The sequence below is a fragment of the Hippocampus zosterae genome, chromosome 2, assembly GCF_025434085.1.
Source record: "Hippocampus zosterae strain Florida chromosome 2, ASM2543408v3, whole genome shotgun sequence".
Classification (NCBI taxonomy): domain Eukaryota; kingdom Metazoa; phylum Chordata; class Actinopteri; order Syngnathiformes; family Syngnathidae; genus Hippocampus; species Hippocampus zosterae.
The window spans coordinates 22,154,048-22,168,216 of NC_067452.1; the positions used below are offsets into that span (position 1 = coordinate 22,154,048).

Below are 14,169 nucleotides of genomic sequence, written 5' to 3' on the forward strand. Positions count from 1 at the left end.
GATTGTTGTGAGGATGTTTCTGAACGGTTGACTTTTATGTGATGTGATCTTTCCACTTTTATGCTTGCATGAATAATTAGCCTTTTTTTGTTACTTTTCTGTTATAAACATTGATTTGGAGAAGCTATTTATCTGCCTCATAACATCAGGACCCTCACTGAAAACGTACTACGGTAATTTGATGGCTAGCACATTGCATTAATTTTTGCTCTAAAGCAGAGGTGGCCAACCAGTCAGAGACGAAGAGCCATTTTTTTTACTGTGTTACTGCAAAGAGCTGCATCATACCCCTCCTTGCACGTGTGCGCGCGCGCGCACGCACACACACACGCACACACGCACACACACTTTTTTGGCCCTTTTTGCTACGCGGATGACACCCAGCTCTACATCTCTACCAAACCTAATACCATACTTCCACCATCCTCCCTAACCAACTGCCTGCAGGAATTAAAATCTTGGTTCACCTCAAATTTCCTCAAACTGAATAGCAATAAAACCGAATTCCTCCTTATAGGCACTAAATCCAATCTAAACAAAATAAACAACTTCTCCATTCCCTTCGAAAGCTCTTCCATCTCCCCCTCCCCTCAGGTCAAGAGTCTGGGTGTCATCCTTGATAGCACCCTCTCCTTCACCTCACATATCAACCACATCACTCGTTCTGCATATTATCATCTTCGAAACATACACCGGCTCCGCTCTTCTCTCACTCCTCAGTCCACTGCTATACTTGTACACACCCTCGTCACCTTGCGACTCGATTACTGTAATTCCCTTCTGTTTGGTCTCCCTCAAAAAACCCTCCATAAGCTTCAGCTGGTCCAAAATTCAGCCGCCCGCATTATCACACTCACGCCATACATAAACCATATTACACCTGTCCTTCAACATCTCCACTGGCTCCCCATTTTACACCGCATTCAATATAAAATCCTGCTCCTCACATTCAAATCCATTCATGACCTAGCCCCTCCATACCTACAGTATCTGACCTCATCCATATTCCTACGCCTGTCCGCTCTCTTTGTTCCTCCTCCTCTGTCCTCCTCTCTGTCCCCCCTGCTCGCCTCGTCACCATGGGAAATAGAGCCTTCAGTCACTCTGCTCCCCAGCTATGGAACTCACTCCCCGCTGACCTTCGTAATACAGCCTCATTAACACATTTCAAATCCCGCCTCAAAACACATCTGTTTCGACAAGCCTATTCACTCAGACCATAAAGCCATTATTTTTATTTATTTATTTTTGTTGTATTTTTTTCTTATCTTATTTGATGTAGTTTTCAACATTGTACTCGTGATTTTAACTGCTTGTTGTAAGGTGTCCTTGAGTTTCTAGAAAGGCGCCCACAAATAAAATGTATTATTATTATTATTATTATTATTAAGATCGACTTTTGAAGGGAGCAACTTCCCACGAACGACCCGATTGTGCACGTGCAAGCATACATACACACACACACACACACACACACACATGTGCTATGCACTCACACGGGTGCCCAACCAGTGCACTCGAGCACATATGCACGCACGCTACAATGAGCAACAGTCGTAACGGGCCGAAAATGAACGAAAGTCGATTCTGATTGACGTATTGGGCACCCCTGCCTTAAAATCAGAGGTAATTCGCTGAGAGGTGACATTCCATGTCCCAAGAGCTAGCTTCTGCAGCCGAAGATCAGACCGCCAGGGTCCCCGCCTTTGGCTGCCGCCCAGCTCACATTGCACCCGACCCCTTTGGCCCCGCTCATGGGTGGTGAGCCCATGGGAAGGGGGACCCACGTTGCCTCTTCGGGCTGTGCCCGGCCGGGCCCCATGGGTGTAGGCCCGGCCACCAGGCGCTTGCCAACGAGCCCCTCCTCCAGGCCTGGCTCCAGAGGGGGGCCCCGGTGACCCGCGTCCGGGCAAGAGAAACCTAGATCCATTTATTGCAATCATCATTGGGGTCTTTGAGCCGTGCTTTGTCTGGCCCCTCACCTAGAACCTGTTTGCCATGGGTGACCCTGCCAGGTGCATAAAGCCCCAGACAACTTAGCTTCTAGGATCATTGGGACACACAAACCCCTCCACCACGGTAAAGGTGACGACTCACGGAGCCCGAGCTGGTGTGTGAGGCAGAGAATTTCCGACTGGTATAGTCGGACTTGCCTCCACACACAGCCTTGGGTCTGGTACAAGTTCTCTCGAGAGGGGTTGGACTCTCTTCCACTCTGGAGTTGCTCACAGTGAGAGGCGCAGAGCAGGTGTGGGCATACTCATTGCCCCCCGGCTCAGTGCTTGTACATTGGGGTTCACACCGGTAGACGAGACGGTTGCCTCCCTCCGCCTTCAGGTGGGTGGACGGGTCCTGACTGTTGTTTGTGCATATGCACCAAACAGCAGCTCAGCATATCCACCCTTTTTGGATTCGTTGGAGGGTGTGCTGGAGAGTACTCCTGCTGGGGACTCCCTTGTTCTGCTGGGGGACTTCAATGCTCACGTGGGCAATGACAGTGAGACCTGGAGGGGCGTGATTGGGAGGAACGGCCCCCCCGATCAGAACCCGAGTGGTGTTTTGTTATTGGACTTCTGTGCTCGTCACGGATTGTCCATAACAAACACCTTGTTCAAACATAAGGGTGTCCATATGTGCATTTGGCACCAGGACACCCTAGGCCGCAGTTCGATGATCGACTTTGTAGTTGTATCATCGGATTTGCGGCCGCATATTCTGGACACTCGGGTGAAGAGAGGGGCGGAGCTGTCAACTGATCACCACCTGGTGGTGAGTAGGCTCCGATGGTGGGGGAAGATGCCGGTCCGTCCTGGCAGACCCAAACGTATAGTGAGGGTTTGTTGGGAGCGTCTGGCGGAATCCCCTGTCAGAAGGAGTTTCAACTCCCACCTCCGACAGAGCTTTTCCCATGTTCCGAGGGAGGCGGGGGACATTGAGCCCGAGTGGACCATGTTCCGTGCCTCTATTGTTGAGGCGGCCAATCTGAGTTGTGGCCGTAAGGTGGTTGGTGCCTGTCGTGGCGGCAATCCCCGTACTCGCTGGTGGACACCAGCAGTAAGGGATGCCGGTGGGCAGAGTACTTCGAAGACCTCCTCAACTCCACCAACACGCCTTCCTTGGAGGAAGCAGAGCCTGGGGACTCTGAGGTGGGCTCTCCTATCTCTGTGGTTGAAGTCACCGATGTGGTTAAAAAGCTCCTCGGTGGCAAGGCCCCAGGGATGGATGAGATCCGCCCGGAGTTCCTCAAGGCTCTGGATGTTGTGGGGCTGTCCTGGTTGACACGCCTCTGCAACATCGCGTGTTCAGCAGGGAGAGTGCCTCTGGATTGGCAGACCGGAAAAAGGGGGACCGGAGGGTGTGTTCCAACTACAGAGGGATCACACTCCTCCGCCTCCCTGTTAAGGTCTATTCAGAGGTGCTGGAGAGGAGGGTCCGTCAGGAAGTCGAGCCTCAGATTGAGGAGGAGCAGTGTGGTTTTCGTCCCGGCCGTGGAACAGTGGACCAGGTCTACACCCTTAGCAGGGTCCTCGAGGGTATGTGGGAATTCGCCCAACCAGTCTACATGTGTTTTGTGGACTTGGAGAAGGCGTTTGACCGTGTCCCTCGGGGAGTTCTGTGGGAGGTGCTTCGAGTGTATGGGGTACCGAACCCCCTGATACGAGCTGTTCGGTCACTATACCACCGATGTCAGAGTTTGGTTCGCATTGCCGGCAGTAAGTCTGAATCGTTTCCAGTGAGGGTAGGACTCCGCCAAGGCTGCCCTTTGTCGCCGATTCTGTTCATAACCTTTATAGACAGAATTTCTAGGCGCAGCCGAAGCGTTGAGGGGGTCCGTTTTGGGGGCCTCAGTATTGCATCGCTGCTTTTTGCAGATGATGTGGTGCTGTTGGCTCCTTCAAACGGGGCTCTCCTACTCTCACTGGAGCGTTTCGCAGCCGAGTGTGAAGCGGTTGGGATGAAAATCAGCACCTCCAAATCTGAAACCATGGTCCTCAGTCGGAAAAGGGTGGAGTGCCCCCTCCGGGTCGGGGAGGAGATCTTACCCCAAGTGGAGGAGTTCAAGTGTCTTGGGGTCTTGTTCACGAGTGGGGGTAGGAGGGAGCGGGAGATCGACAGGCGGATCGGTGCAGCGTCTGCTGTGATGCGGACGTTTTATCGGTCTGTAGTGGTGAAGAAGGAGCTGAACCAAAGGGCGAAGCTCTCAATTTACCGGTCGATCTACGTTCCAACCCTCACCTATGGTCACGAGCTATGGGTCGTGACCGAAAGAACGAGATCCCGGATACAAGCGGCTGAAATGAGTTTTCTCCGCAGGGTGTCCGGGCTCTCCCTTAGAGATAAGGTGAGAAGCTCAGTCATCCGGGAGGGGCTCAGAGTCGAGCCGCTTCTCCTCCACATCGAGAGGAGCCAGATGAGGTGGCTTGGCCATCTGATTCGGATGCCTCCTGAGCGCCTCCCTGGTGAGGTGTTCCGGTCATGTCCCACCGGGAGGAGACCCCGAGGAAGACCCAGGACACACTGGAGAGACTATGTCACCCAGCTTGCCTGGGAACGACTTGGGATCCCCCGGGGAGAGCTGGAAGAAGTAGCTAGGGAGAGGGAAGTCTGGGCTTCCCTGCTAAAGCTGTTGCCCCCGCGACCCGGCCCCGGATAAGCGGTAGATGATGGATGGATGGATGGATGGATGGTAATTCGCTGACTAGCTTAGCGCCGTTGTTTGCGCATGAACGGTGATGATGTCATCTGAATGGTTGCCCTCTATGTCAATCAAGTAACGGGATTGATGATAGGCTGACGTAGTACGTTCTGTGTACTTAGCGCCTTGTTTGAATGGCATTGCCGTGGCGTTTTCGACCCTTGTCGTGTGAAAGCCCGGTAGCCGCATTGAACCAGCCAAAGAGCCGCATGCGGCTCGTGAGCCGCGGGTTGGCCACCCCTGCTCTAAAGTACAGTCAATCCTGCTATACAGTGGGGCACCTTTCGCACCCTCACTAGATTGTGGATTTTTAAGTGATCACTCATGGGTTTTTACAGGATACAAACTCATTTGAATTTACAGTTACACACCTTCAGTGTAGTACCACGTTGTGCTGCAACAGGCTATGCAGCACTACTAGAAGACATGCAGGATAAAAGAAGAGCAAGACGAGGAGGCAGAGCAAGTGACAAACTCAATTCTAATACAATATTAGTGCGTGCAGCGCACACACACACACAAACACAATTTAGAAGAAATCAAAGAAATTGAAAAACAATTGAAAAACAATTGAAAAACAACAATTGCAAGAAACATCACCTTCACCTTAAAGTTCAGGCTGGCTGATTTTTTTTTTTTTTACTTGAATGTCAGCTAAAAAGTTTCAAAGGTTTCTTGTAGGGTAATGATGGTTTGACCGTGGAATGCAATTATTTCCTATCGAAGTACAGCACTGATTTTATCCCTTTTCAGCATGAAAACATGAGGCTGATCTACCCAGGAAATCGCTGAGATCATTAATCCTGCAATACCACTGTATTACCATCATGAGAGCTGGTGGTCAGGTCAGAAAAGTTGACGAGAAGGGGAAACAACAGAAGGTAAAGTATAGAGTGCAGCAGCTAGTGCTATTAGTGTGAAGATTAAAGAGTCAGCAGTACAAACTACAGGGGTTAGCGAGGACTAAAATACACAGCCAATACAATACCAGCACATACCAACCTTTTGATTAAGTGGTAACTTGACCTATAATTCCAAATACAATATAGGGACATAGGACTTTTTGATGAGTGGAACGTGGCGGAGAGACAAAAATGAAGCAACATGGTTAATATGAAAATACGTAATCCTCATCTTCAGGGAAGGAGACCTTCGAGGAGAAGGAGGACAAAACGGGATCCACACTCAGGAATACCAAATTCTTCAATGAGTCACCTTGAGTCCATATATCCATCCAGGCACGTGTGATAGTCTTTCATGACTACATAATATCCAAGAGTCCATCTTTAACCAGACTTGTCATTTTGTGTGTAAGCTCCTGCACATTCCATGAAAGGAGAGACATCAGTCCAATTCAGTAAATTCCAGTGAAAGGTGCTGATCAATGGTAATCCATCTTCTTGCACTCATCTGATGGCATTGGGTAGAAAATGCATTGTCAAAGGTTCACTCTAGTTGTCCATCCATGTGCAAATCTACATGCACTCCACACACAGGATAGATTGTGACTGTTTAAGCTTTCATCCAAAATGGATGGTTCCACGCAAGAGGAGAAAGTTGGTATTCCATAGGCACATTATCTCCAACAAAAAGGAGGTCATCGTTCGTGTCAGTCGTTGACCCCCCCCCCCGCCCCGTCAAAAAAAAGGTGGCGGGGGGGTCCGAATCAATGATGGTGACTTATGTCTCTTGTGTTGTTGTGGTCTCCAAGAGGTCTCAAATTGTAATGCCCTGATCTCAGACATATTTCCAAATAAAAGAAATGAAAGGGGCCCAAGAAAGCAACCCGTACCTTTGGCAGGACAGAATATCCTTTAGGTGTTAATCCAGCAGTGGGGTATATATTTCCTGTTTAAATTATCCACATGTCTCCACCGTGAAATAAATGAAAGATGACACTCATCCAAATAATGCTGTCCTGTGTTATACTTTGTACGTTGGGTACTTGTTTCTTTGACTACATGGGGGGAAAACTGTCATATAATCCACCTGGCCAGCCATGTAACTCCAGATTAAGAGAGGAATCCCAGTCGCTGGACCACTCTGATTTAGGTCGCTGTATTTAGCCATCTTCAACATTCCTGGGAAAATGTACCACGTCCAATCTTTACCCTCCACAAATTATACTGTATGTCCACCTGACAAAGTTGCTTCTATTTACAAAAAGAATCTCGCCATTTACGCTATTGGCGACCAGATACGGTAGCTCATGCACACTCACATGAGGCAATACACAGCCGTCATTGCCCCTTCCTTTTCCTGCTCTTGACAACTTTACTGTCAATTATCTTAAATCTTTATTTCTACTTTGCCTAAATAACTGCTAGACGAAAGATCACATTATGCGAGCGCATGTGATTGTGTCCAATAAACTTTTTGTTTAACCCTACATTTATTTTTCGGTTGTGCAAAGTGCAAATAACTGCCGAGATAAACACAATACACTGCGCGGGAATTAGCCCGTGAGTGACCAAGTGTGCAGTGGACTTTATGTTTTGAAATTTACAGTTAGTTATTTCTAGTCATCCAGTATATTTCTTTTACTTAATGAGGCCGTTGTCCTGAATAACTGACGAGGATGTTCATTGCATCCGCCCTGCTTCAACCCGCGTGCACTGGCTTTTGTTATGTTTTGTGTGCATTGCATATTTATTTCTATTGTGCAAGGTGGTACTCATCAAGAATAAGTGCTGAAAGGATCGAATGCATTAAAGTGTCGTAGTCCCCCGCAGTCATTTACTGTAGTATTTTGTGCTCATTCTGAAACACACCAAGATGGCATAGATGAAGTATGTTGAAGTGATACACCACGACTAGAAGACAAGATCTGTATTTTAGTGAGGAGCTATGTTTAGCCGAGGCTATAACCAGAGTTTTGGAGATTCTCTACTGGATATTCAGGGTGGAATGCACACCCAGACCACATTTTAGGTGTCAAGTGGGTGCAAGCATGGCACGGATTGCCTCATGCGAGTACAACGATAGTCACAAGGTGTTAACAAGTAATGCAGTGTCTGTATTTAAGAATATCCAGGAGAGCTGACTTGAGAATCCCTGTACGATTATTTCCTCCTACACAAGTCAGTGAACATGCAAGAAAGACACTTGGAGTTGAACTCTTTAATATATTTTTTTTTAAAAGAAAAAGGAAAAAAAAAAGCTCACTTCCCCCTGTCGTCAAAAAACTGTATCCACTTACCCGTCTAGTCTCCGTTCATAGCGTCCATCTCTGCTGTGGAGCGACGTAGGGGTACCATACACGCCCCCCACTGGCGCCCGTGTGAACCCCGATACATCCCGTCCACGAGAGCCTATGGACAGATTATCGTCCAGCCCCCTCGCGGCACTAGGAATGGTGCCCGGTTCATTGTAATCAGTGCGCAGGTCTCTGTCCCCCATCTTGTTGATAGCATTGTGAGCCTTCTGAGCACTTTTGATGTCCACAAAATCCACAAAGGCTGCAACTCCGCCTTCTGAACCCCGTTTAGGCAGGACTTTGACACTCTCCACGCGTCCATATCTATAGAAAAAAAAACAGCAAAAACAAACTGATGAGCCAAGTGCCAACAATACCAAACAACCCTATCTCTAAAATCCATTTCCCAGATTGAGAAGCTGATTTATGAATCGTATAAATTTATGGGGGAATGAATGGAATCTTGTGGAAAAGCCACATGAATTCACGTGCACAATTCTTAAAAGCCTCATTTCCACCAAGAGGTTTACTTGGGATGAATTTGCTGTGTGACACTTTCTAGCATTTACATAGTTTACAGGGATATACATATTAACCTCCAAACTATCCCACTTTTCACTAAACCATTGAGGGTGCTGATCGCGGATTTCGAATGAGCCCTAGAATGGTCCCAATATAGTTGCTTCAAAGCAAAATGACTGGCCATCTGTGGCTTTTCAGATCTTTTTTTATGGTTTCATTCATGATAGAAATTGCTGTCAGATTTCATGTAGCTAATTGAAACTTGCAGGAATCCCTTGAACCCCCCGCCCCCTTTAAAAAAAAAAACGAACATATTGCACAAGTGCGGTCCTGTACACAATGGTGGTTTGTGATATGTGCAATAGGTTTGACTATAAAGGGCTCCAATTCTGATGGGTGTCAAATTGGTTAACTAAATAAATACTATGTGAACAAAAATTATATGGATTTCATGTAAATGAGTGTCCCCATTCAGAGTCGAACTCTGGACAAGAGATAGAAGAGTAGGAATTAAGAGTTGATAATGGGGGGGGGGGGGGGGGGTCAAAGTCATTCAAGCCTGGTCACCAAAAATTAAAAAGGTCCATCCAGCATTGAAAAGAATGACTCAAGTGCAGAAGACATTATTTAAAAAAACTAAATTGATCAAGTCTACATCACTCCAAGGGTCACATTGTAGTAGTGTCAAAATATTTTGGGGGGGTGTCGGTCCCCCAACAACGCACATCTTCCGACGCCATTTTATACCCGTGCTCACTCATTCTGCCTTCCCCATCACATCCACATCACATCACTCTGCTGGCTCAGAGTTAAACCCTGGCAGCCGCGGAGGGAGGCAGCTTTCTCCTGCGACAGTGCACGAGCGCGACGCACATCAATTCACATGCACGCTCGGAAAAGGCTTGCATTTATTTCAAGCGTTCACGTTGAGCAACGAAGACCGACGCGTTTTGCATTTTTGGGCCGTGCGTGATTTACGTTGACAAGGCGATGCCGACGAGGGCTAAGAAACGTAGACGCATATGCGATGGTTTGAGCAGTCTGGCGTTTGGAAGCCACATATGGACGCAGCTGCGAGGAGGGCTGTGATTTTCTTGACATCTTGCGAACTAGCGCATGACAATTCAGATTTACTGAGCACGGACTCTGAACAATTTCATTAAAATCCACACCGGAAACAAAAGCCACAATGATAACCTCTGCGTGTGCGAGAGCGTGTTGGGAGTTGCAAAGCCGCTTCTTGCTGCAGTCTAATCAAATCCAGCTTGGACACACACACAATTACATTGCGGCTGCGCGACGTCAAACACACACCACTGACATGACTGACAGTAGATCCCAATGCACAATTCAACCATTGAATAAGTACTTCCAGCAACCGTTCAGCGTAGAAGGAAGTGCAGCGTTCATACATGTTTTCAAAATAAATAGTCTTACAGCTTTGGTGACAGGTGGACAGGTGGGCTTCTAAGAAAATGGTGAGGCTGTCGACATGCACATGGAAACAAGTGTGTGCAACATGATGATGATGATGATGATTAGCATGGGGTGCTGACAGCACAGATGCGAAAAGGAAAAGAGAAAACACTTTCTTTATACTCACCGCTTAAAGTGCTCGATGATTTTCTCCTCTCGCACATTTTCCGGTAAATTTCCCACCCATAAATGTCTGGTTTCTCGAACCATGCTGCGCACTGCTGCTGCTGCGCGACCATACAGATCTCTTTTGCTATGTCAGTAAACAGGAGAAAAAGAGATGTGCAATGTCAATGCCGCTGACTACTCGCTCTGAACCAATGAGGACCATTTGGGTTGTTGTCCCGTGGCTTGCACGTTCTCTTTTGACACTGCACTGTTTAAATCGCGACCTTGCATATCTTGAGCGCGCTGCGGGCCGTTCCCGTGACGAGGAGGACGACGGGGGGCGGGGGGGGCGTCACTAGCACAACGCGACCTTTGAGTGGCGAGAGAAATAAACCAGGGGCTTCCTCAAAAGAAACAGTGCAAACCTGGGTTTGTAATGAGAGGCGCTCCACGCAGGCGTGGCTTTGTGTGTGACCGTGTGCGTCTGTGCGTGTGTGAACTACTCTCCCCCTACGCTCACCCGATGAGATCACACGCGAGTGCGCATGCGTAAGAATAGCCGCCACTCCTCTTATTCCTCCTGAAGCTGCTTACTGTTACTTCCAGGAGGATCCCATCATTACAGCAACGGGATATACCCATACAAAAATATTTGCACAATAACATATGCCCCTCTAGTGGAATGTATGTATAAATATGCCAATCATGAAAGCACAGCAATCTTGGATCAATACACCACATCGGGTCATTTTTATATTAAATACTGTTGCATTATTGTATTGTAAAATGATAATGCTCCCTTTTGAATGCTCAGAAATAGTCGTTTAACTCACGTGAAAAATAGACCACTGGCGATGTGGTCATCAGCATTTTTGTGATTGTATCCGTTTCTCTTTTGTCAGCTTTTTTTTTAACTCGTTTTCATTTTAACCCGGTCTGAGCTCCGTTTATAGCTAATAAGTAACAAGCAATCAAAGCCCACGTGCATACTTCAAAGGTAGCAAGATCTGTACTGATAAGCGCTCATTAATGTTAAATAAATGTCTTCATGTGCTCTGAATCTTTGTTCGGATTGTTTTAGGACTTCTGAAAGCATGCGTATCCTCTTTTCCCGTACTATATACAGAACCGTCTTTCTGGTGTGGTTTAGGATGACTTTTTGTCAACTTTACATTTGTTAATATTCTTATGGCACAATGTTTATTAACATATAAATGTAGTATAAAAATCAAAGCAGATGACTTGTTTAAAAAAAAGCCGGTTTAGTCCAACCACTCGGTTGCTATTTTAAGCTTCAGTATCAAGGCAGGACAGCACAATATGTAATTTGGCGGAAAGTCTGCGCGTGTGCGCGGTCAGCCAATCAGAGAAGGGCAGAACTCCCCGCTTCCGCTGTGCCTCGACGTCGACGACGCACAAAACAAGCAGGCGTCAGACATTTTACCACATTTCTCACTGACTGTGCGCGGCTCCGTGTGGACCGTCTTCAATGACTGCCCAATCCGTCCTGTGGTAGAACCGTAAACAATTAAAATCAAATAAACCCGTGGGAGTACGATTTCCAACACAAAGGTGATTGTCTGTCTTGGATTGTCAAGGAAGCGGGAGTGTCAGGCGTGTCACTATCGGTTGCACACGGAATTACGGGGCTCATACAAAAAGCCTCTCCCTTGGAATAACGTAATGTGAACTGCTAAATTTAAAACAAATAGCGGGACCTAACGTGGATGTTTTTCGTGGCGTCACAATGGACCAGATTATACAGGGAAGACACCCTCATCGAGAGGGGGGGGGGTCCCCCTCGTATCTGACGCGCACCGTTTTATGTGATTTTGGTGAAGCAACACAGTTCACTCTTTGTCTAACGCCATTTTGTGTGAATTTTAATAAAAGCTTGTCGTCAGCCATTTTGCCCCCCTTTCACTCCTTGCTGCAGGACTAGAGATGGGACAAACTTTTTACCGAATAGCAATGGTGATGAAGACCTCACTTCTCCTCCCAAGGTTATGTTGTCACGAGGTATTGTACCAGGAGATGTATTTACGGGCATTCTGTTATTAGTGCAGGTGGTGACAGAACGTGATGTTTCCAAAATGGCTGCCATGAAAATGTTTACCTGTTGAACTTTGCATTATTGAACATTTTCTTTGACTACAGGTGTTTATCTCGTGCCCATGCAAAACTGTCTGCTTCATCAGGTTTATTGTATCGTGATGGATCAATTTAAATTACTTCAAACTAAAAAATGTGTGTGTATGTATGTGTGTGTATATATATATATATATATATATATATATATATATATATATATATATATAAAGCAATAACATGTTTATTTCATTATATTTAATTATGAAATTTGTACTGGCCCAGTTGGGACAGCACCAGTGAATTTCAAGTGGCAGTCATGGAGTGTACTTGGGCCACTATTAAAATGGAATTATGCTGAAGAAATAGTACTAACGTTCACATTCATGTAGCTCTAAAGAATAATTAAATTTGATGATTTCAAGCTAATCAGTGCACCATATTGATAGTAGAAATCATCAAGAGGAAATGAAAAAGTATGCAATTTGAGTGGTGACACAACAGTACAGTCTCCTTTTGGAGTAGTTAAGCCATGACAAAATACAAAGAAAAACTTTTTTTCAACATATAATATCCATTTATGTACAGGTACAATTCACATGTACATAGTGCAAAAGTTTTAACTTTTCTCGGTTAGCGAAAAAAAAGATAGTTTTACATGCAGTACAGTACACAGGATGACATTTTTAGGACATCTATAGCGCAAACTTATGTTGTATTTTTGAATGTATTAACCAATTTAAAAACCTTGGAAAAGGAATGTCTGAACACATGTGCTGTATTTTTCACATTCAAGCCATGTGATGAAGTCTCAGTTTGTGGAAAACCTGTGATCCAGTGTCTAGACTCTAGACAGCCAGTTTGTTGGTCTAGATCAGTTGTGTCAAACATACGGCCTGCGGGCCGGAACCGGCCCCCCAGGAGGTTCAAGCCCGCAGGATCATTTAAAAGTGAAAAAAAAATGCATAAAAGACACGGAATTAATATTTTTAATAACGCGCAATTCATGGAGTATCCGCTAGGGGACCCACTGTTTTGATCAGAGAAGAAGTCAAAGAACAGCTGTCTGTCTGTCACTGAGACAGACCCAACACAGCAGACGCTATCAAGGACATGTGAATACTTTATTCTTTAGACATTTAATAGCACTCTCCTTAGTTTCTAAGGTGTAGGCAGGGATTAAATTGAAATTTTATATGCACATGTAAATGGTTTAAAAATTCCTTTATCAATCTCATTTAATCTTAAAATACATTTCTATATTTTTCAATACCATATTACTTGTTAATGTTTTGTGCCTTTGTACAATCAGTGGGATCAGTTGCAATGCATACATGTGAATGATAAAAGTAAATTGCACATTTGTCTAAGGAAATCTAAGGTGCTTCATGAAATGTTTTGTAAAAGATATGTTCATTAAATTTCAACATTTTCCTAATGTACTTGTGCTTCTTTATACAAAAACAAAGGAAAGACATGTTATTCTGATTATTAATAGCAGAGTATGGTATCATTTTAATGGCTCGGCCCACTTGACATCAACCGAGGCTGTATGTGGCTCACAATGTGAAATGAATTTAACACCCCTGGCCTTGACTCTAGACCAGGGGTCACCAACCGTTTTGAGAGTGAGAGCTACTTCATGTGTCCTGATTGTGTGAAGGGCTACCAAATTGATGCACGTCTGAAATAGCATTTGTACAAGTTACATCTAATAATGTAAGAATGTGTTATTTTTAATACTTAATGATTTTAATTTTCAGGCTCTGATCATCTCAAAGATGTCTCACAATACTGCCCGTGTTAACATTTTTAAACCATAATTTCTACTAGCAAATCACAATCCTAGCACTGACGGGCTATTGGTGTGGTCCTCACGGGTTACCTGGTGCCCGCGGGCACCATGCTGGTGACCCCTGCTCTAGACCGACAAACTGGCTAAGGTCGATTGTGAACTCAATTAAATTTTGCCCTGGTTCTAACCGGCAAATGAAAAGATGTGATGAGCCTCAGTGTCTGGTGGAATCACCAGCCCTCCTTGCTGAGGGCACCCAGCAAGGAGGGCTTGCGCTACAGTTAAATT

The 14,169-nt window shown here is 45.8% G+C and overlaps 2 protein-coding genes across 6 annotated transcripts in view; one reads left to right on the forward strand and one right to left on the reverse strand.

Annotated features, from left to right (window-relative positions):
- LOC127596313 (uncharacterized) overlaps positions 1-5,217 on the forward strand; it is a 747,551-nt gene extending 742,334 nt beyond the window's left edge. For all 3 annotated transcript variants that reach the window (XM_052058628.1, XM_052058626.1, XM_052058627.1), the window contains exon 2: positions 3,692-5,217. In XM_052058628.1, the coding sequence (XP_051914588.1) occupies positions 3,956-4,654 (699 nt within the window). In that variant the 5' untranslated portion in view covers positions 3,692-3,955 and the 3' untranslated portion in view covers positions 4,655-5,217. The remainder of the gene's footprint in view (positions 1-3,691) is intronic.
- The window catches only part of spen (spen family transcriptional repressor), a 29,252-nt gene extending 18,756 nt beyond the window's left edge, over positions 1-10,496 (reverse strand). The window contains exons 1-2 of one of the 3 annotated variants that reach the window (XM_052058570.1): positions 10,018-10,496; positions 7,896-8,216 (exon numbers count right to left, since the gene is read on the reverse strand). In XM_052058570.1, coding sequence (XP_051914530.1) covers positions 7,896-8,216; positions 10,018-10,100 — 404 coding nt within the window. In that variant the 5' untranslated portion in view covers positions 10,101-10,496. Of the gene's footprint in view, positions 1-5,698; positions 6,741-7,895; positions 8,217-10,017 lie in introns of those variants that run through there. The other 2 variants (XM_052058571.1, XM_052058572.1) reach the window with 2 other exon arrangements.
- Positions 10,497-14,169: the final 3,673 nt, after the last annotated feature.